The 21952-nt window shown below is 39.2% G+C and overlaps 1 protein-coding gene across 2 annotated transcripts in view; it reads right to left on the bottom strand.

The window, feature by feature from the left end:
• LOC131809005 (protein argonaute-4) overlaps positions 1-21952 on the bottom strand; it is a 39652-nt gene that overhangs the window by 5910 nt on the left and 11790 nt on the right. For both annotated transcript variants that reach the window (XM_059135439.1, XM_059135440.1), the window contains exons 3-17: positions 20546-20666; positions 18755-18936; positions 18221-18357; positions 17988-18122; positions 17181-17268; positions 15206-15353; positions 14608-14727; positions 14356-14484; positions 13977-14110; positions 12629-12813; positions 11190-11349; positions 7990-8305; positions 7715-7849; positions 755-856; positions 288-487 (exon numbers count right to left, since the gene is read on the bottom strand). In XM_059135439.1, coding sequence (XP_058991422.1) covers positions 288-487; positions 755-856; positions 7715-7849; positions 7990-8305; positions 11190-11349; positions 12629-12813; positions 13977-14110; positions 14356-14484; positions 14608-14727; positions 15206-15353; positions 17181-17268; positions 17988-18122; positions 18221-18357; positions 18755-18936; positions 20546-20666 — 2292 coding nt within the window. The remainder of the gene's footprint in view (positions 1-287; positions 488-754; positions 857-7714; positions 7850-7989; positions 8306-11189; positions 11350-12628; positions 12814-13976; positions 14111-14355; positions 14485-14607; positions 14728-15205; positions 15354-17180; positions 17269-17987; positions 18123-18220; positions 18358-18754; positions 18937-20545; positions 20667-21952) is intronic.

Below are 21952 nucleotides of genomic sequence, written 5' to 3'. Positions count from 1 at the left end.
GAACCGAATGCATTTCACTCTATGGGAAAATCACAGGCAGCTCCAAATTAGACTCTTTTTCTTGGGCAGATGATAGACACACCATGCAAGTATGAGCAAACCCGAGCACTTCTTGGACCAAAAGTCACATTATAAGCTCTCAAAGGCACATTCATTTTTATTCACTTCTTGAAATTTAAGCCCTAAAAGAAGATTCAGCTCTTCCTAAAAGTTTCCTGTAGTAGCTCATTTTTTTTAAACATGTTAATTCAGACAAAAAGAGATTCCACTGTGCCTGAGAAACTTGCCTGTCATGATCTTTATCCACCAGATGATACCGTGCCCTAAAAGCTACAAGCCGGGCATAATATGCAGGGGCTGGAATGGAGACTGAGCGCGTGCACCGCACATAGGTGTGACAGAGCTGGTAAGTTAGTAGCTGGAGCTCATCTGCGGTGAAGCAGTTGTCATCCCACAAGACCTGGTAATGTGAAGGACGGCTGGTTCCCTGGAGAGAGACTTTTATGATTAACACATTTCTGACACGGGTTGGCTATCTGAGAGAAGAACTGAAATCCACTCCTTAAATTCAGAAGTACTCCTGCCTAGCACACCTACAAGCAGATACCCAGACCAAAAGATAACAGTTCTGGAATACAAGCACTAAATTAACCAAGTGATGCACAGTGTTGAATAACAAGTCTAGTCAAGCCAGTTGTTGCATTTGCAAACATCTCCCTATTAAGTCAAAGGTCTGAAACGGTTTCCAAATTACCTGAATTCCTGCATGACTACAGAGGTAAAAGTCGAACTCGGATGGATGTGTGATGGTGCTGTCCACCGTGGTGCCTGCTGGTACATTGCCACTTTTCCCCACCTACCAAAAAAAGAGGAGGGAGGAGTATAATGAGTAATCAAAATGCCAAGCTGGGCTCAGGCCATATTTTCCTTTTATGTACTCATTGGTAACAAGTTAGCAAACTGTTCTTAAGTGACATTTTGAAAATCAGTTTAATTCAACATGTTGAATTTTCTGCAATGTTCCTTAGCCCAACCACTTTATCCTTAAGTATTTTCTCAAACAAATATACTCCATGGTTTCCCTAGGGGAGTCCAGACAAAGAATTATTTTACCTGCGACTTTGGGTTGCATTGTTGTCATCTATTTATAGATGATATATTGGCATTGTTCTCAGAGAGAGAGAGGAAAAAAAAAGGCATTTACAATGGATAAGCTTCCTGAGAAAAAAAATAAAGTTTGTCCCTTACTTAGAGTAAAAAGATACGCACAACTTTCAGTGTAAGTTAAGATGAAGAAATCTTTGAGTGGGTACATGAGGCTCAGCAAAACTAATTCTTTTACAGAATCAATAAAAGAAGTCACCAGCACATGCATTATCAGGAAGAGTGCACTGAAATGGGAATTAGGAAAACCAGGGTTTCAGTTCTAAGCCTAGTCTTGTGACTACATACCTTAACAAAGCGTAGTATCTTTGGGTCTTAATCTGACCAGCTATAAAACTAGGTGATGATCCCTTACACTTTAAAATTCGAAACTGTAAGGCTCACTTACAGTAAAAATTCTAAAATCAAACTTCTAGGAAAGCAGGGAAGGGACTTTCAGAAACGCACTTATAAGGAAAGGAATTAAATCTTGCTATTTGGTTAATTTTCACCCTCATCTGCTATGTAGCAGGGTCCCATATGAAGAACTGTATTTTGTATAGAGGCATGAATTTGATGGGAGTTTATTTGGCTCCATTCTTACTACCATTACCTATAGCTTAATTGTATACCAATGTGTACAGGAACATCTATGGATAGAGAAAAGTCTCATTCCATCGAATTCAAATGTGCACTTGGGGACTGCACTGGACAAGAGGAAATGTAACTGAGTTATAGTAGTTCTGGCATCATTTCCCAGAGTGTGTTCTTCAGAAATATTAGTTCCGTAGGATGTGTTTAGATATTTCATGGTTCACACAGATTTGAGAAATACTGGGCTGAACCCAAGGTAAAAAGGTTTTTCTATTGTATGATTTCTCAGAACCTTTATTCAGTGATGTATAATCTTTAAGAGAGAGATGGAGTAAATAATATTTTCCAAACATATTTAACCACAGAATCCTTTTTAAAAAGATTTTAATTAATTTTATTTTATTTTTTTTTTTTTTTTTAAAGATTTTATTTATTTATTTGACAGAGAGAAATTACAAGTACATTGAGAGGCAGGCAGAGAGAGAGAGAAGGAAGCAGGCTCCCTGCTGAGCAGAGAGCCCGATGCGGGACTCGATCCCAGGACTCTGAGATCATGACCCGAGCCGAAGGCAGCGGCTTAACCCACTGAGCCACCCAGGCGCCCCTAATTAATTTTATTTTTAAAAAGATTTTATTTATTTGACAGACAGAGATCACAAGTAGGCAGAGAGGCAGGCAGAGAGAGAGGAGGAAGCAGGCTCCCTGCTGAGCAGAGAGCCCGATGTGGGGCTCCATCCCAGGACCCTGGTATTATGACATGAGCCGAAGGCAGAGGCTTTAACCCACTGAGCCATCCAGGTGCCCCTAATTAATTAATTTTAAAGTAGGCTCCATGCCCAGTGTGGAGCCCAACGTGGGTTTGAACTTACAACCCTGTGATAAAAACCTGAGATCAAGAGTTGGACCTTTCACCAGAGCCCTCCAGGTTATATTTAAGTAATCTCTGCACCCAGCGGGGCTTGAATTCACAACCCGGAGATCAAGAGTCACATGCTCCATGGGCTGAGCCAGCTGGCTGCCCCAGCATGGAATCCTTTTTAAAGCAAATCTCTTGGAATCTACAGATGAGAAGGGAAGGAGGTGATGCCCTGGGGAAAAAGAGATCCAGCATGTCCATTTCAACCACTACTGCTTGAGCACCCACGTGGAAGGCTCTGCAGATGCTGACGGGAGACAGAGGCGCAGAGAGAACTAATGAACATGAACCCTCCTGCCCTTATGCACACCAACTAAAATGAACTGCAATATAGTGTGATCAGAGTATTATGGAAAAAGCTGGTGGGAGGAAATAGTTGAGCCATCCTTTATAGGATAAGCAGGAGTTGAATGGGGGGATGGGATGAAAACCGGAAACACTCCAAATATCCCCTAAAGTCAAGAATAGATGAACTAATTGTGGTTCAGCCATATGATGAAATACTAAGCAATAAAAAGGAATAAAATGGTGATATACACAATGAACCTGGATGAACCTCAAATGCATTATGAAAAGTAAAAGAAGCCAGGCCAAAGGTTATGGTATCCCACTTATATGTCATTCTGGAAAAAAACACAACCGTAGGACAGAATGCCTGTCAGTGGTTGCTAGGGGCTGTAGGTGAGGGAAAAGGTTGACTGCAGAGGGCTTGGCAGAATGTGTGTGCATGATGGATTGTTCATGTCTTCTAGACATGATGCTTACACAACTACATGCATCTGTCACAACCTGTAGAACAGTACACTAAAAAGGGTGGATTTTACTATTGTCTATATTATACCTTAATTAAGAATAGTGGGGGGAGGGCGCCTGGGTGGCTCAGTGGGTTAAGCCGCTGCCTTCGGCTCAGGTCATGATCTCAGGGTCCTGGGATCAAGTCCCGCATCGGGCTCTCTGCTCGGCGGGGAGCCTGCTTCTCTCTCTCTCTGCCTGCCTCTCCATCTACTTGTGATTTCTCTCTGTCAAATAAATAAATAAAATCTTTAAAAAAAAAAAAAAAAAGAATAGTGGGGGGAAAAGAGTGGGACAGATGTGGTCATCTTGGGGATTCAAATCCACAAATATGTGGAAAATGGAAAGTGTATGAAGGTGTGGTGGATGGATGAAACTAAAATGTTCTGGCTATCTTAGGAAAACATTGAACAACAAAAGTAAGTATTTTGTAGACCATGGAGGATATGTGAAGGTTTCTGAATAATGGAATGGCAAGGTAAGATATGCATTTTTTAAAAAGATTTTATTTATTTATTTGACAGACAGAGATCACAAGTAGGCAGAGAGGGAGGAAGGGAAGCAGGCTCCCTGTTGAGCACAGAACCCGATGCGGGGCTTGATCCCAGAACCCTGGAACCATGACCTGAGCTGAAGACTGAGGCTTTAACCCACTGAGCCACACAGGCGCCCCTGCATTTTTTTTTTTTTTTTTTTTTTAAGTAAGCTCTAAGCCTAATGTGGAGCTTGAACTCACAAACCCAAGATCAAGAGTCACATGCCCCACCAACTGAGCCAGGCAGGTGCCCTGAGATCTGTATTTTTTAAACCTAGCCCTGACAGCAGAGGGAGGGTACATCTGTGAAGGAGGAATGCCGATGGGGAGACCAGTAGGAGTCTCCTGCAATATAGGAGGTTCTGCCTAGGACAGAGGTGACACAGAAGAGGAAGAATTGAGACAAGATATTTTAGGGCAGAACAAAGAAGATTATTTGAACAACTGAATATGGGGGGACTGAAAAGGGAGCAGAATTTAAAGACAACACTGAAGGTTCTAACTTGGCTGACTTAATGTACAATGATGCCAACTTACAGGAGAAAAGGAAAATTGGGGAGGAATAGGCTTTGGATGAGGATAAAACAGAAAGTAGGAGGTTCAGACGTGTTTTGCTTGAAATGCCTGTGGTAGATTGTATCACTAGTGCCAAATATTCCCGTGCCCCTCCCTGGGGGAGGATTATACATCCCCACCCAATTAACTCAGGAGTGGCCATGTAACTTGCTTTGGCTGATAGAGTGTGGCTTGCATGTATAACTTCTGGGTCGGCGCTTTAAGAGCCAACATATGGGGGCTCCTGGGTGGCTCAGTTGGTTGAGTGACTGCCTCCGGCTCAGGTCATGATCCTGGAGACCCAGGACCGAATCCCACATCAGGCTACTTGCTCGGTGGGGCTTACCTCTCTCCTCTCCTCTCATGCTCTCTCCCTCTCATTCTCCCTCCCTCTCTCTCAAATAAATAAATAAAATCTTAAAAAAAAAAAAAAAAAAAAAGAGCCAACATAGGAATTGTGCAGATCTTTCTTTCCCTCTGCTGCAATGACTGGTGATGTTCCAGATAGATTTTTCTCTGTCCGCCTAGGTTCCAAAAGGAGGACATCAGGGTCACAGCTGCAGCAGAGCCACAATGAGTGTGTAATATGAGCAAGAAATGCATCTCTGTAAGCCCCTAAGACTTTTTTTGTTTGTTTCCACAGCATGGCCTAGCTGATCTTGCTGATAACAATTCCTATAGAGCATCTGGGTAAATATGTCTGGTAGACGGTTGGAGGTGCAGATCAGGAACTGCACAGAAATGTTTGCAGCTGGGAATACAAATTTAGGAATCTATAAGCAGATCAGTGAACACAGAAAAGTGGGTGAGACTAAAGAGAGCTAAAATTCAGAAAAGAAGAGGGAGAAAAATGTATGAAATGCCTGGAAACATCAGTATTTAATAGCCAGAGAAGGAAGAGACGTCAAAGAAAGTCTGATTATAGAAGAGGGTAGTGAATCTGGAAAGTTGTACTGCTCAGGCAAAGAAGTCAGTGGAAGAACCTGACAAGGTAGCACTAGATTCGAAATGAGCAAGTCACCGAGTAAACAGCTTCAGTAGAATCACTGAAACTGAAGTCACGCTACAGAGAATGGATGTCTGATGTGAGAAGGTACAGGTGGAAAGTCAAGTCATTTTTCTTCTAAAAGCAGGGTCATGAAAGAAAACCAAGAAGGTGGCAGGTAGACTGAGGGAGAAACAGAGTAAAAGGAAGCTTACTGGGGGGGGGGATCTAGGAGGAATTGAGGAACTTTAGAGGGTGAGGTGAAGGAACTGGAGTTTTGAAAACCAAGGGTAATTAATGAAGTGTCCTTTGGGAACAAAAGCATAGGTGGAGAGATTAGGCTCTGAGATGTGAGAGGAAGGAGCGGAGAAAACACATTTCAGTACATTTGAAAGTAGAGGAGAGAGGGGTGCCCAGATGGCTCAGCTGGTTAAGTGTCCAACTCCCATTTTCAGCTCAGGTCATGATTTCAGAGTCGTGATCTCAGGGTTCTGAGATCAAGCCCTGTGTGTTAAGCCCCATGCTCAGCAAGGGAGTCTGCTTCTCTCTCCCTCTCTCTCTGCCCTTCCCTGAGCTCGCACTCTCTCCCATTAGAATGGATAAATAAATCTTTAAAAAAAAAAAAGAAAAAAGTAGAAGAGAGGAAGCTGAGAAAACTCATGCCTTCGAGATGTTGTTTTCTGGGGAAATAGAGGGTTGTTCTATTGCTGGCAAGGTAAAGCATTGCTAATAAAGGCATCACAGATTAGGGCTGGTGAGTTGAGGAGTGAAGGTTTGGAATACATGCTACGGGGAATTGGATAAATGGGAGAAATGGCAGTGTCAAAGGCTGGCTGAGATTTGCTATCATGAATCTGCAATGCCATTCATCATTAAACAAATGACTTTCTTACTCAGCAGTCTCCACTGGCCTAAGAGTCAAAGCAAAGGAAATGGGTAAGTGGACCAAACCAGAGTTGGAGACTGGCTAGAGGCATGATAAGACAAGTGGAGATGTTGGTAAGTGTCAAGGGAGCAGGGTAGACCAAGGACCAGGATTATCAATCTCTGGAAGGTTAGGAGTGACATGGTAGAGGACAAAATGATGAGACAGCCTGGGTTTCAGGAAGATAATCCAGCTCCTAGAGCTACACACAGACAGCAATTTGATGGAAGGATGGAGAGGTGATAATCCAGTTAGGGAGGGGATGGCAGAGTATTCTGTGACCAGAGCTCAGGCAAGAGTTTGGAGAATTTGTGTCCATGGAGGCCTACAAAGTACTACTGAGTTAGGGTTTGGGTAATTCAGAAGACAATAGTTGGAATCTGAGCTGACTGGTGGAACTGGAACCCTAGGAGAGAAACCTTAGTTTTTCAGTGCTGTTGAAAACAAAAAGCATTAGATTAGAGACAAAACCTAAGGGCATACTAGAAAATAATGGGAGTGACCCACAAGATTATAAGAGTAAGCAACAGAAAGAACTGGTCTCTCTGCGGGTGAATCAGGGAGGGCCTGGAAAAGATGAAACAACGTCACAGAAGATATCACAGAAGCAAAGTCACTCAATATTATGTACCTATAACTTAGCTAGTTTATTCATGAATAACACATTATAAACCAATTATGCAAAATGGCTCTTCACAAATGCTGGGAATTATACCCCAAATTAATATTCATTTATTAATTTAATCCTGTGAGATGGGAATTGTTCTTACTACATTTTACAGATGAGAACACTATGGCTTAGAGAAGTTAACTTGCCCACGGTTAGTAAGTATGACATTATAACCATTCAAAATGTGTACCCAAGACTCCTGCACTGATATAGGCACCTTTACAAAATCATTTAGAAGAGAAATTCTTCTTTATACCCTAGAACCATGCCTTAGGCACAGGTAGTAAGAAGTAGCAAATGATAATAAAGTCCAAATACATAAGCCATCCCTTCGGGGTTCGCCTATATCACCACAGTGTATCTTGGAATGTTTTTGACTCCCCCTTAAAAACTCCAGAAGCCAGCACTTCTGTCACACAAGCGAAATATTCAGTCTTGAAACCTGTATCATTCAGAAGTGATCATCAATGCTCAACTGGAGATAGTATATTAATTAAATTATTATTACAGTTGTTTTTAGGGGAAAAAATTATATGTATGCCCATTTGAAAATATATTCACTTGCATCAGATAATGAGGCTTCTACCATAGTTTCTTACCCTTTCTGTTTTATCTGCACAGAAAAGTCGTGTGTGATGTCTCTTCTGCACTACAATGTAGGTTATTCCTGGCCGGTAATCTTCTTCCAAGCTAATACATGCCTTACGAATTGCTATTAGCTCTGGCCAGGCGACCTAGGAGATAGAAACAGAATGACATTTAATTGAGAACTTACCTTGCAGCTCTCAGATCTGGTTCACCTGGAGTGTTAGATGGGAGGAAGCTCTATCAGACACCTAGAACCCCCAAAGGAAACCATGGGTAATCAGAGTACCTGTTTCATTTGTCCCTCTGATACCCCTCCACGGTAGTAGATGATCCGAGTGGGTTTGAAGCGTGTAGATTTGTAGAACTGGATCAGCAGCTCTCGAACCATGTTAGTGAGGTCCTGAATTACCTCCTGACTGTAGAGGAGCTCCTGGGAGATCTCCTGGCGGGAGGTCTGCACCCGAACGGTGGCACAGTACCGGCTGGGGTGGCCATCCATACTGCCAACGACAGCAGCAATGGAAGGCTTCTTCCCATCCCCTGCCGGGGGGTGTGTAACATCTGCTCCCAGGAAGATGACAGGCTGCTGGAACACCGAGGGCCTGCTCAGATTGAAGGAGACATTGACACTCAGACATACAGATGAAAATCTGTACTTTGAAGCTCAACAGATAGATTCAGATATAGTTTTACAAGACAGAATAAAGACTTGAACATATTGGGTGAGAACTCTAAGACCCATTGAGTGTCCGTGCCTCTTTGGCAATGAATCTGAATTGATTCAAGAAGTCAGCATGGTTGGGACACCTGGGTGGCTCAGTCGGTTAAGGGTCTGACTCTTAGTTTCAGCTTAGGGTCCTGGAATCGAGCCCTGTTTTGGGCTCTGCACTCAGTGATGAGTCTGCTGGAGATTCTCTTTCCCTCTGCCTCTGCTCCTCCCCCTGCTCTCTTTCTCTCTCTCTAAAAGAAGTAAATAAAATATTAAAAAAGAAATCAACATGGTTCTTCTGTAATAGTAGGAAGGGAAGACTAAAAGAGGACCTGAGCCAAATTTAATAAAATCCCTATGTGTGAAGGAAGACTTTCCCAGAACGAACTCTATTTGGATCCCAGGATTCTTACAACGGATATAGAATTGCAGAATTTACATGGAACTGGGACAAAACCCCTTATGCACTTTAAGATATGAGACTCAGAGAAGAGACTCGCGTCTATCTACTTCCCTATTCTATTTTTATTCTATTTTTATCTAGTATTCATCACTTATACCTCATATTTTACTTAATTATTTTTTAAAAGGCTCTATTTTTAAGTAATCTCTACACCCAATGTGGGGCTCAAACTCACAACCCCAAGATCAAGAGTCACACACTCTACTGTCTGAGCCAGCCAGGCACCTCACTTAATTTAAATTGTATTATTTTACACCCACACACACCCACCCACACACACAAGTGTAAGCTCCACTAGGGCAGGAATTTTGTTTTGTTTTGTCTTATTCCCTGCAGTATCCCTAGTACCTGGAACACTGCCTCACTCACAGCTGGCACTCAATAAACACTTGTTGAAAGAATGAACTCATTTATTTGGCACTGATTTTTCTAAGGAATCAAGGGGAAATATCATGCATGCTTCTCTGGCAAATTCTTAAAGGTGGGATTTGGAACTGAATATTGATTCTTAAAGTATAATATAGGAGACACCCCAAATCTGAAAAACTCCTGTAATAGAATAGATATCTCCATGAGGGCAGCAGCTGTCTTAGATTTCTTTGTACATATCATCATGCAACATGATGGTGCAGAAAGTACAACAGCAAACACCTCTATAACACACATATGCACAACATAGTAACAGCTTACATGTACCAGCCACTGCGCTAAATGCTTTACCTATATTAACTCCTTTAGTCCTCACAATAATCCCATGAGGTACAATTATTATCTCAATTTTCCAGAATTAAAATATGACACAGAAGCGATTAAGGAGCTTGCCCAAGCTCACATATCTAGGAAACAGTAAAGCTGGAATCCAAACCTAGGTTGTCAGACACTGAGGTGTGTGCTCTAAATGGTTATGTTGTCTCAAATATTTGGGGTAAAATTAAATGATTTCAGATTTTAGACTAATTTCCCATATGGCCTGCACACCCCATCCATCACTGATGTAGAGGCATGATTAGGATGTTGTTACCTATAAATTTTATTCAAGGGAAAATTAAGAATTGGAATATAATTGTACAAGAAGAGCAAGGTGCTCAATTTCATATTCTTGTCAAGTATAGTCATCACTAATACCACAGCTCTAAACTGAACTTTTCAAATCACTTTCACATACAGAATTTCACAGGAAAACATTTTAGAGTTAGCAAGTCAGGTATTATCTCAATAGTTAGGGAAAATACAAATTAATGAAAAAATGGATAATCCAATCCAAGAAACAGGTAAAGAACTGAACAAACCCATCATAAAAGAGGATATCCAAATAGTCAATAAACATACGAAATTGTGTTCCACATGATTCATCATCAGGGGAATGCAAATTAAAACCATGATGAGATACTATTACCCCAAACAAAATGGCTAAAGTTAAAAGGACTGATACTACCAAGTGTTGGTGAGAATACGGAGCAACTAGAAATCTCCACGGAAATGCAAACTGGTACAACCACTCTGGAAAACTATTTAACAGTACCTATCATGCTAAATCTGTGTACTTTCTATAACTTAGTAATTCTACTCTTGGATATATACTCAGGAAAAAGAGAATTTACATCCACCAAAAAGGTAGAAAAATTGTATAATGAATGTACAATAATATCCATCAATGGTAGAATAGATTCAAATTCTGTGGTAGGGGTGCCTGGGTGGCTCAGTCATTAAACATCTGCTTTTGGCTCAGGTCATGATCCCAGGGTCCTGGGATTGAGCCCCACATCAGGATCCTTGCTCAATGGGAAGCCTGCTTCTCCCTCTCCCACTCCCCCTGCTTGTGTTCCCTCTCTTGCTGCATCTCTCTCTGTCAAATAAATAAAAAAATATTTTTAAAAAACCATAAAATAAATAAAATAAAATTCTGTGGTATATTCATATTATGAAATAATATACAACAATGAAAATGAGTAAATTACTACTTAATACAGTAACATGAATGAATTCCAGACACATATGGATAAATAAAAGGTAGACATTATATATTATATACTGCATGGTGTCATTTATATGAAGTTCAAAAAGAGGCAAAACTAATCTATGGTGATAGTGGTTACCTTTGGGGGTTACCTATTGGGAGAGGTCACAAGGAAGCCTGACAGGGTATTGTGCTAGATCTTCACCTGAGTAGTTGTTACATGAGTGTATACATATCTAAGAAAAAGGTATTGAGATGCATGTTTAAGATATGTGTGCTTAGTGTAAATTACATTACATTTGATCTTAATAAAAACATGGGGAAAAAAAGTAGAAAAAACAGAGTTCAGAATCTTACCTTTGATGAGGTACAAGCACATTGTTAATTCCTCCGAGCTTTGCATTTATCTTCAGGCAAAGGTTGGAAAGGGTCTGCGGTGAGGTCTTCACTACATTTTTTACCTGGACACACTGTGTGGCCATACCCAGGAGGGTATCTCCAACACGTTTCACCTCCGCTACAAGGATAAATTCATTAATTAATTTTAAAATGTTTAGATATTCTCCTAATTACTAAGAGTAGAGACAAAAATCCGCACACAAACATTCACACAGCGCGCTGTGCTAGATGTGGTCATTTCATCAGCTAAACCCCTATGGCAATTTTTCCTTTTCTTCCCTCCTGCAGGCATTGAAGTTAGCCCAGTTCCTTTACTCCTGGATGCTGCTTGCCACCACCTCTGACTCAGTCCTTTAAGGTTACTTTTTCCACAGGACGGGTCTGGCAAAGGACTCCATCTCCCAGCTCCTCCCTCTCAGTATACAGGCCAGCTCTTTAACTTTAAATATTTTTCTTCCACCCTCCCCCTCTTTTTCCTCTAAACACCAGAGATAAGCAAACAGTAACAAAAGAAACAACTACAGAGGGCGTTGAAGACATTTTATAAAGTTCAAACAGCTGGTCTGGGGTTCCTAAATCCTTTATTTAGAGATAGACAAAAGAACTTTGTATCACTCTTGTTTATAAGAGACACAAACTGAACAGCTTCTCTTTGGGAAGTGGTGGACTCCCTCACTCTTCCCCATTCCAGTATTTCCAAGTATGTCACCAAACATTCCAGTTCTTCCTGCTTTGAGGACTATGGTAGAATCTCACTATATGCCCCATGCTCATTCCCGCTGAATTTCCTGGCCCCCATTCTCAATTCCCACAGGAAGGTTGGGAAAAGCCATGTCGCTGGTTGTGGTCAAGAAGCTGCAAACGTTGGGTGCCTCGGTGGCTCAGTGGGTTAAGCCTCTGCCTTCAGCTCAGGTCATGACCTCAGAGTCCTAAGATAGAGTCCCGCATCATGCACTCTCCTCAGAGGGGAACCTGCTTCTCTCTCTCTCTCTCGTTGCCTGCCTCTCTGCCTACTTGTGATCTCTGTCAAATAAATAAATAAAATCTTTTAAAAAATAAATAAATAAAATAAAATAAATGTAAAAAAAAAGAAAGAAAAAGAAGAAGCTGCAAATGTTAAGAACCTTCCAGAGCTCTCTTTCCTCTCTGCCATGGGGCCAGCAACTTTCCAAATAGCAACTACTCTGCCAGCCTGGGTCCCGGAGTGAAAATGATATGATGGCATAGAACAGAGGCCACAGTCCACCTCAACGGACACATAGCAGAAGCAAAAAAAATCAGCCTTTGATGCTCTGAGCCACTTAGAGTCTGGGGTTATTTGTGATGACAGCTTAACCCAGCATATCCTGACCTACTCATTCAAATCATCCCTCATTCAAAATTAAAGGGGTCCATACCATACACTGGTGTCTTCCCAGGCAAGATAACCACAATTAGCTGTAGGCCCACATAGGTCATTTTCAGGTGTTTGAACATGGGCTCCACACTGTCTGCACCTTGTGCGTACTTGCAGAAACATGGCTGACCCTGGATGGGCATTCCCGCATCCTTAGAGATTTTACGGAGTTGGTCAGTGAAACTCCTGTTAAAATAGAACCAGTGGCACAGTGCTTTCATTTCAGAGTACATTCGCAGAATTTATTTTCCACTAAGATACTTCTTTCAGTTCTGTACATTCTTAGCCAAAATTAAAAATAAACAAATAAACAAAGAAAAAAAACCTTTAAATGGTTGCCAAAGATGGGCTGGCAATTGTATCATGGCAATCACAATGCACAAGAATCTGTATTATTAAGCTATCAGATCATTGTTTTGAATTTTTAAATAATTCTGCTTCAACTGGGCTCCAGGAACTAGGAAGAGCATGTCTGTCCAAAGATAAATATATATATATATATATATATATATATATATATATATATATATATATTTTTTTTTTTTAAGCATTCAAGCCAGTAATTCTGAACCAAAGAAAACCAAAGTCAAAATTTCAGGTAATGTGTATTTTGGTTAAGCCTGGCACAAGAAAGGTTGGGTAACCTTGTGTTCAACTGAGAACATGGGAACACAAAATCGGTATATTTAGGATTACATGCAAACTTGTATCATATTTGATTTAATAACAATATCAAAATAAATCACCACTTTAAAAAAAAAAACAAAATTCATTGTGAAGTTTTAAATTCTGGATATGAGAAGTGACTTTAATCTACATATAAAGTTTTCAGAATAATTTCTTTTGTGCATTTGCCAGTATTTTGTAAGACTCCTTTCTTCCATCCAGTTCCCTTTTCCTGCCCTGATTTTTCCACCCTTCTCACTAACTTCCTTTCTATAGATAGCTGCATCTGTAAGACATGAACCAATGATCTCAGTAAGTGTGACCCTGCAGAAAACAAGCTCACTAGTAAATTATAATGATTAAAAATGGACGAGTTTTTATCTCAGCTGAAAAGATACAATTAATACCAAAGGAAGCTCCACTAAGAACAGTTTGCCAACTATCTCTGCTTCGGCCTTGTTAGTTACAGACTTTCTGCTCTAACCGTAAGGAAGCTGAGTCAGATTCTTAATGTCATTCCCAAGTTTGCCATTTACTATAATACAAGGTCTTTTTCCTGCAGTCAGATGGCGTCTCTACAGGAGTTAGGGGTTTAGTGGCAGTGTGCACAGCACATTCACGTCAAGATGGTATTTTCATATCTGGGAGGGATATTACTAAGCTGAAAATATGAAGATACTCACTTTAGTAAATCTTCCCTACATTGTTTCTGAGGCGCAAAACAAGCAACTGCCCAAACTTTAATTTCAATGCCAGCATAAAACTGCTTTCCTCGCATGTCCCAGACACCCTGGTTGGGTGTGGCTACCGTTTTATTCTTTAAAAAAAAAAAAAAAGGAAAAGAAAAGAAACAAAAGAAAAGAGAAAAGACATTACAATCTAAGGCCATGTTAATGTTGATGAGGGGATAAACAAAACTCTATTTGGTATTAGCCAAAAGACAAAAAGCAGTAAGGAGCAAAACTATGGGTAAATTCGGTGTGGTGTAGCAAAGAAATCCTGGATTATTCTCTTGTTGACTGGTTGTTGGAAGGAGCTTGCTGAATGAAATAAAACGCTTACCCGGCCTCCATATTGCAGCATTGGTGCTGGAAGTACCCTGCCTGTGAGCTCTGTCATTTCATTGTGGACAACAATACCAAATTCTTTAAGGTATGGATCCGGTCCACCCACCATGCTGTTACTCTTCACCTAAAGAACAGGAAAGCCTGCGTATATAAAAACCAAAGAGTAACTGTGTCCCACCAGGAGTTTTCTATTGTCTTGTTTTCTCATCTGAAAGCTAGTGTATTATGAAGACTACACCTTACTGACCAGTCTACTGATTTCTTCCTGTCTGTCAGGAGCCGATCTTGCTGTAGCTTTGATCATTGTAGAAGTCTGATTGTCTGTGAGCTTCTTTATACATCGCTGTCCTGCCACGATATTACAAACCTATAGAGAGGCAAAGAGAAATTCGTTTGTGTAATAGGTTTTTATAAAGTAAGCCTTTGCTAAACTGTATCTTACCTCTTCGATTCCCCAAAACATGAAAATGCTATTACCTAGTGAAGCTATCTGCCTAAAATATTTTATTTATTTTTTTAAAGATTCATTTATTCATTTGAGAGAGAGAGAGAGAGAGAGAGAGCAAGAACATGCAAAGGGAGGGGGAGGGGCAGAGGAGGAGGGAGAGAAGGAGACTCCCTGTTGAGTCAGGAGCCCAATGCAGGGCTGGATCCCACAAACCTAAGATCATGACCTGATCTGAAACCAAGAGTCAGACACTCAATGGGCTGAGCCACCCAGGTGTCCCTGCTCAAAATATTTAAAAAATTTATACTAAATTCTACTTCTAGTTTAGAACATGATTTTTTTTTAACTCATTCAAGAGATTGGCAGATTCGGGAAAAGAAAATTCAGTTTAGCTTACCTCAAGTGGCAAATATGTATGTTTTTGTTCTTGTCCCACTTGGAGACAGGGAAGATGGGGGTATTTCAGCTGCAGACTATACTTCTGCTTAAAGTACTGAGCTACTGTACATTCCATAGCTTGCCCATTTTCTAGCTGTAAAGGAAAACTATGGGAGAGAATATCTCTTTAGAAATGTCTTCAAGTTCTTTTTTTCTTAAACAAACAAACAAACAAAAGCCTAACATTTTCTACTTTGATCAGTCACTTAAAAAACAAAGGTCAATCTTTATTTGACCAGTTTCACTTAAGTCATTTAGTATTTAATGAGAAAAGTGACTCTTGGAATTTTCCATGTTTGTTGAAGCTAGGATGAGGAAAAATAGTAAATTAAAGCTTAAAAAGAAGTTAAAAAAGAAGAAGCTGCAGAACTGGAAAATACAAACTCACTAGAGGTCAGTTAATACCTACAGATACATATATAATCTCTAGCTGGCTTCCTACAAATTATTTAAAATCAAATAAGGACTTGGGATCATCCACATAGGAGTTTTATTTGCTTAAGAGAGCTTTTTATAAAATGAGTGTAACAGTTATTGGGGCCACATTTCCAGATCCCCAAACCAGGACAAATATATGTGGATTTAGAGGCAACAAGACCAAACACATGAAACTCAGACTGTGCCAGGATATTTGCTATAAACTGGAGAACATGATTTAAGAGATTCTCTTTCTTTAGCTCTTTCAGGGGGCAAATTATCTTAAATACTTGGTACAGTAATAACTTTAATACTTGGTACAGTAATACTTAAATACTTGGTACAGTAATAACTTTATCTGGCTTTAACTGTTACAGCCCCACAAAATAACAATGTAGCAAGGATTATCTACGTGGTATTTAAAACTACCTGCTTTCAATTTTCATGCGAAGATTATCTAAATCTATAAGTATAATTATTTTTACAGAGCTATGTAAAGTAATTAAAGAAAAAGATGAAGTTCTTGAAACAAAAGCTACACTTCTCAATAGGGATTTCATAAGGCTTCAGTAATGTTTTTCCTCCTAGAGAATGAAGTCAATAGTATAATATGAAGAATACATGGAATATCACTTTATAACTCTTAAGAAATTCACATCAGGTGCCTATTCAAATCATCATACTGATGAATTTATTCAAATCATACTGAATTAATATACCCCATTTATCCAGAGTTTACCCAAAAACTTCTACTATCTAGAACAAAGCCTTCCTGGTGATTTTGACATACACTAAAGTTTAAAAATCGAGAAAGGTGGAACTAAAACAAAGACTAGAATATAAACAAATAAACAAAAGGCTTCTGACTAATCAAAACAATGTAAAGTTTATATACGTTAAGTTCATGTTCTTTACTCGGAGGAGCCAATATTTATTTATGTGAGACATCAGTTTAAAGATCTTGATTATAAGAACAGAACTTACATCTATGGTAAATAAAAGCATTTTCATGTATATTTTCTCATTTTGCATAGTTCACAGTGGATTAGAAGTCAGGTGATTAAAAAATAAGACTGGAAAATGGAAATGAGTAGCTGCTAGAGGCATGCCATACGTACTGGCAGCTGGAAGAGGCTACAAAAAGAGAAAAATCCAAACAAAACACAAAGCAGTATCTTCTCATGACAGCCTTATATGACTTACAGGACTTAACAGATCCTTTGAGACATGCGTTGAGAATATAACAGTATAATAAATGATGACTCTGCATTGTTATATAAAAGTTGATCTGTGTTTGGCACCCTTTGTTTAAGAGGGGAAATGAATCAAAGACAAGAAGTATGTTTTTTAAAATGTCTCCATCAAAAATATTTAAAACATTTTTTAAAGGTGGTAGTTAAAAGTGATGATCTCAGTGATTTTGAAACTTGCAATAAGGGATACCATTTTCTCAAATCACAGCAGCTTCTTCTGTTACCAAAAATGTAATAGTATCATTTTAGGTGTGGTGAACATACGTTTGATGACTGGCTGGCCGTCTAGTCACATTACAAACTCGATATTTTCGTTTCATCTGTCCACAGTGGGTCACCTCAACTTTAAGACCTGAAGTTCAAAAAAAAAAAAAAAAAAAAAAAAAGGTCAAAACAAAACATCAGGTATTAATTAAAATCACAGTGACAAAAACAGGTTCAAATATCTTCAGAAAGGCACCACATTGTACAGGGCAAAAGTTGCAGAGGTAAGAGGACAATTTCATCATGTATAGGCAAAAAGTCTCAGCTAAGAAGAAAAACTTAGAACCCAGATGATTTAAAATGTGCAACCTACATAAATTTATTAATTTGTTCAATAAATAACTCCTAAATACCAACAATTCTAGTAATTATTATGGGGTCTAGAGAGAGCCCTCAGGAAGCTTATATTGTAGTGAGAGAAGATAGCTAATAACAAAAAGAACAGAAATTCCAGAGGAGAATAAACTTGTGTTCTTTTATTAAAATGCAAGTTTGAAAAATAATAATATACACAAATAAAATAAAATGCGTTTTTAAGTGGGTAAAGGGTAAGAATGCTTGATGTATGCCAGCTCCTGGATGTGAAGCTTTATACATCTAATTGCATTTAATTCTCACAACAAATATAAAGATACACATTATTTTCTTTACCTTAGAGATGAATAAATTAAGACTCATGGCAGTTAAGTAACTAGCCCAAGGACAGAACTGGCTGGGATGGAAACCCATCTGCGTCTGACTCCAAGACCCTGCTCCTTGCACCACACTGAGCCACCTTGCTGAGACTCCTGTAATGCAAATACCTACCTCTGATTTCTTTGGTAAACTTGACACGCTGGGAATCTGTTAGCGGTTTGGTCTGTTCATTGATGTTCTGAATGTCTAAAACTTCACACATGAACTCGATGATAGGCTGAGCCCGGTAGAAAGCAGTTGCTGACACTAACAAACAGAGAGGACAGATACTTAGCTTCAGTTCAGAGAAAGGGAAAGCACCAAAAAAAACTGGCCAAAAGAGTGAAAAAAGAATTCTATCATACCGTCAATATTGAGCATCATATTCCACATAGCAGGTCTCACAGACTGATGAAAGCCAAACCAAACCTCTCTGCCCCCTCCCAGAGGGTGGTAGTAACCTTCAGGAGGTGAGAAAAAAGAACGACCCACCGGAGTGTACCTGAAGAAATGAGTTTGCATGTTTCACCAACAAAAACTCGAAAGGTCTTTCCTTTCACTCTCAACTTTATTTTTTTTATTTTTTTAAAGATTTTAATTAATTATTTGACAGAGATCACAAGTAGGCAGAGAGGCAGGCAGAGAGAGAGGGAGAACCAGGCTCCCCGCTGAGCAGAGAGCCCGATGCGGGGCTTGATCCCAGGACCCTGAGATCATGACCTGAGCCTAAGGCAGAGGCTTTACCCACTGAGCCACCCAGGTGCCCTTACTCTCAACTTTATAAACAAACTCGAAACCAAGTTTGAACTGACTTATGCAGAAACTTTTCAATGGCTCCAATGCAACCTTACCAAAAAAATGTGACATTTGTGGGAATGAACTCGAACTAAGGTACTAACCTCATTGAGGGAAGGTGTCTTGTGATAACATCAAGTGCTTGTACTGAGTCATCTGGGACTTCATTCAAGTGCCCAGCCAAAGCTTCTAAAAGCAACTGAAGGCTCACAACTGATACCCACTGAACAGACACTTTAAAGGTTTGGTCTTTACCTTCACCTGGAAGGGTCACTTCCATATCAACCTAAGGGAAAAAAAAATCATAGCTACATATATTTATAGAGTTTGAAAGAAAGATCACAGGAATATTCAATATAGTATATTCATAAGGATATTTACTTTAAGACTTTCTGTAATTGTAAAACATTGGAAACAACCTAAGTGTCTATCAAGAAGGGAATAATATCATATTAACTATTACGCAATAGTTTGAAACTAAGGTGAATGTTGTAATGTGGATGAACTTTGAAAACATTATGCTAAGTGAAATAAGCCAGATGCAAAGGGACAAATATTGGATGATTCCACTTATATGAAGTACTTAGAACTGTCAAATTCATAGGGACAGAAAGACGGAGGGACAGAAGGAGAGGGAGAGAGAGAATCTTAACAAGGCTCCGCGCACAGTACAGAGTCCAACACAGGGCTTGATCTCACAACCCTGAGATCATGACCTGAGCTGAAATCAAGAGTCGGATGCTTAACCGACCAAGCCACCCAGGTGCCCCAAGACCTAAGGTAGAAGAGTGGATATCAGGAACTGGGGGAAGGGACAGGAGAACTTAATGCATAGTGGGTATGTACTTTCAGTTTGGGATGGTAAAAGAAGTTTTGGAGATCGATAGTGGCAATGATGACACAACAACATGAATATACTAAATGCCGCTGAATGGTACACTTAACAATGGTTAAATTAGTAAATTCTATGTTATGCATACTTTACCACAATAAAAAAGAATTTGAATTAAATAAATAATGAGATATTTAAATGTACAGAAATGGAAAGATCTCCCAGACATATTATTAAGTGAAAAAGCAAATCCTAGAATGATATGCAAACAAACAATACACATAACCATATGCATAAATAGCTAATGCATATAAAAATATCTGAAAGGATACATACTGAACTATTAGAGTTGTTTCCTCGAAAAAGGAAAATGGGGTTAGGGGATACAGGCAGGCAGGGAGACAGGAAATCATAATATTTCTTGATGTCTAAGTAAGTTTATAATGAGTATATGTTTACATATTGCTTTTCAAATTTAAAAACTAAACTTGTAAAAGAAAAAGTTATTGTGGTATTGTGAATATTTTCCTAAGTGGGTTTTAGATAATTTTCTATAATCTATAAAACTCCATTATTCAGATTCACATAGCAAATACATTAGCAATGTGAAACACCTGGAATATATGTAATCAACCTAATCTAATCTAACTCAAATAATCATGCTCAACCTAAATTCTAATACTAATCTCATCTTCAATTATTGATTAACTAAGGGGTAAGAGAATATGGACATAGTAACACATCTATCGTCACTATGTGAAACAACTCTAAGAATTAAGTTGTTATTAGAAAGGGAGACTTTTTTTTTTTAAGATTTTGTTTATTTATTTGACAGACTGAGATCACAAGTAGGCAGAGAGGCAGGCAGAGAGAGGGGGAAGCAGATCCCTGCTGAGCAGAGAGCCCGATGTGGAGCTCGATCCCAGGACCCTGAAATCATGACCCAAGTCGAAGGCTGAGGCTTTAACTCACTGAGCCACCCAGGCACCCCTGGAAAGGGAGACACTTTTGTCCTATGTAAATGACCTAAGTCTAGAATGCATTTCTGGCCCTTAACACTTACCCTATCCCGTCCAATTGGCAGTGGATGTGCTGTGTACATGTTTCTTTTGCCATCATAGCCAGGTTGCCGGTCACCAAATATCTGCATCTTGAAGTGCCGCACCATTGTATCTACTACCTCTCTTAACAGTAATAGAGAGAGTGACAGTTAGCTTTGAGAAATGGCAAGGAGTAAGAAAACTATCTCCATACCTTAATCACCTAAACTGAGTTCAAAATTACTCGGAAAAAGTAAGAGTTATAGTTATAATTGTCTTCAGTAATTAAAAAAAGTAGTTAGCAACGGTCAAGTAAAGAAAGGTAGCAACAGGTGAACAAAAGCAGCTATGAGATGAAAAGAGAATCAGGGACTAAAAAGAGAGCCTAACTTTTATGGCACCCTCTCAAACTCTTGCCTTTCATAATCTTCTCCCATGACAAATATAGCCTTATGAGAATAACCTATCTTAGGTATCTGAGTTTGGCATGAATATTCATAATTAAATCATGATAAATTTGTTAGCAAATAAACATCCTTATTCAAGTATCATGGCAGAAATCAAGAAATGTGAGGGCCAATAAATTCCAGATGTATCATACTCAAAGTGATGTCAATCCCTTTGCCTCATGCTGGTAATTTATTATCCTTCAAACTGTCTTGTTTTATCCCAAAGTGCTCCTGGAGCAGTGTAGAGAAGGAAATGTAAAATATCGTCATTCCATAAAGATTACCAATGTAGTTTCTTTCTAGAATGAATGCCCTTCCCTCAATCAAGCATGCAAAGCTTTACCTAAGTGTTCTTGTATACATACCAGACCATACCGTGTGCGGGCTCTGAAGTAAAGGCAGCTGCCGAGCAACTAGAGTATATGGTTTAAGATGAACAGATCTGAGTCTGTGAGATTGTGGAATGCTAGAATTAATGAAAACTGTATCTTACCAATGTTTGGTGAGTGCTACATGCAGAAACTATATCTTAAAAGCCAGAATATATCATAACTACCTAAGGCATTAATATTCTGCAAATAAAATCCATGGAAAAGATACACATTTATAAACCAAATCACGCAACTGAAGAAAATTGATGGAAAAATATAATATCGTATATTACCAATTAAAAAAAACTATAATAATACATTTTCATATTAGAAGGGTAATTTCTCATCTTATATTCTTAAATTACAACCATAAGTAGTTTTATAGTGAAGAGATATTTTTGCCTCTGTTCTCACCTAATCTTTGTGAGACAAATAGGCTGATGATTACTGTCTTCAGAGTAAAAAGAAAAAAAAATTCAGAATAGGCAAGTGATCTGCTCCTTGTCACATAGTGATTAATTGGCAGAGCTGCATGACCTTGGACAAGTTACTGAATTTTCCATTATCTGTTTCTTTTCATTTGTAAAATTATAATCATCATAATAGCTAC

The sequence above is a fragment of the Mustela lutreola genome, chromosome 10 (assembly GCF_030435805.1).
Source record: "Mustela lutreola isolate mMusLut2 chromosome 10, mMusLut2.pri, whole genome shotgun sequence".
NCBI lineage: Eukaryota > Metazoa > Chordata > Mammalia > Carnivora > Mustelidae > Mustela > Mustela lutreola.
This window is presented reverse-complemented; position numbering and strand designations above follow the sequence as displayed.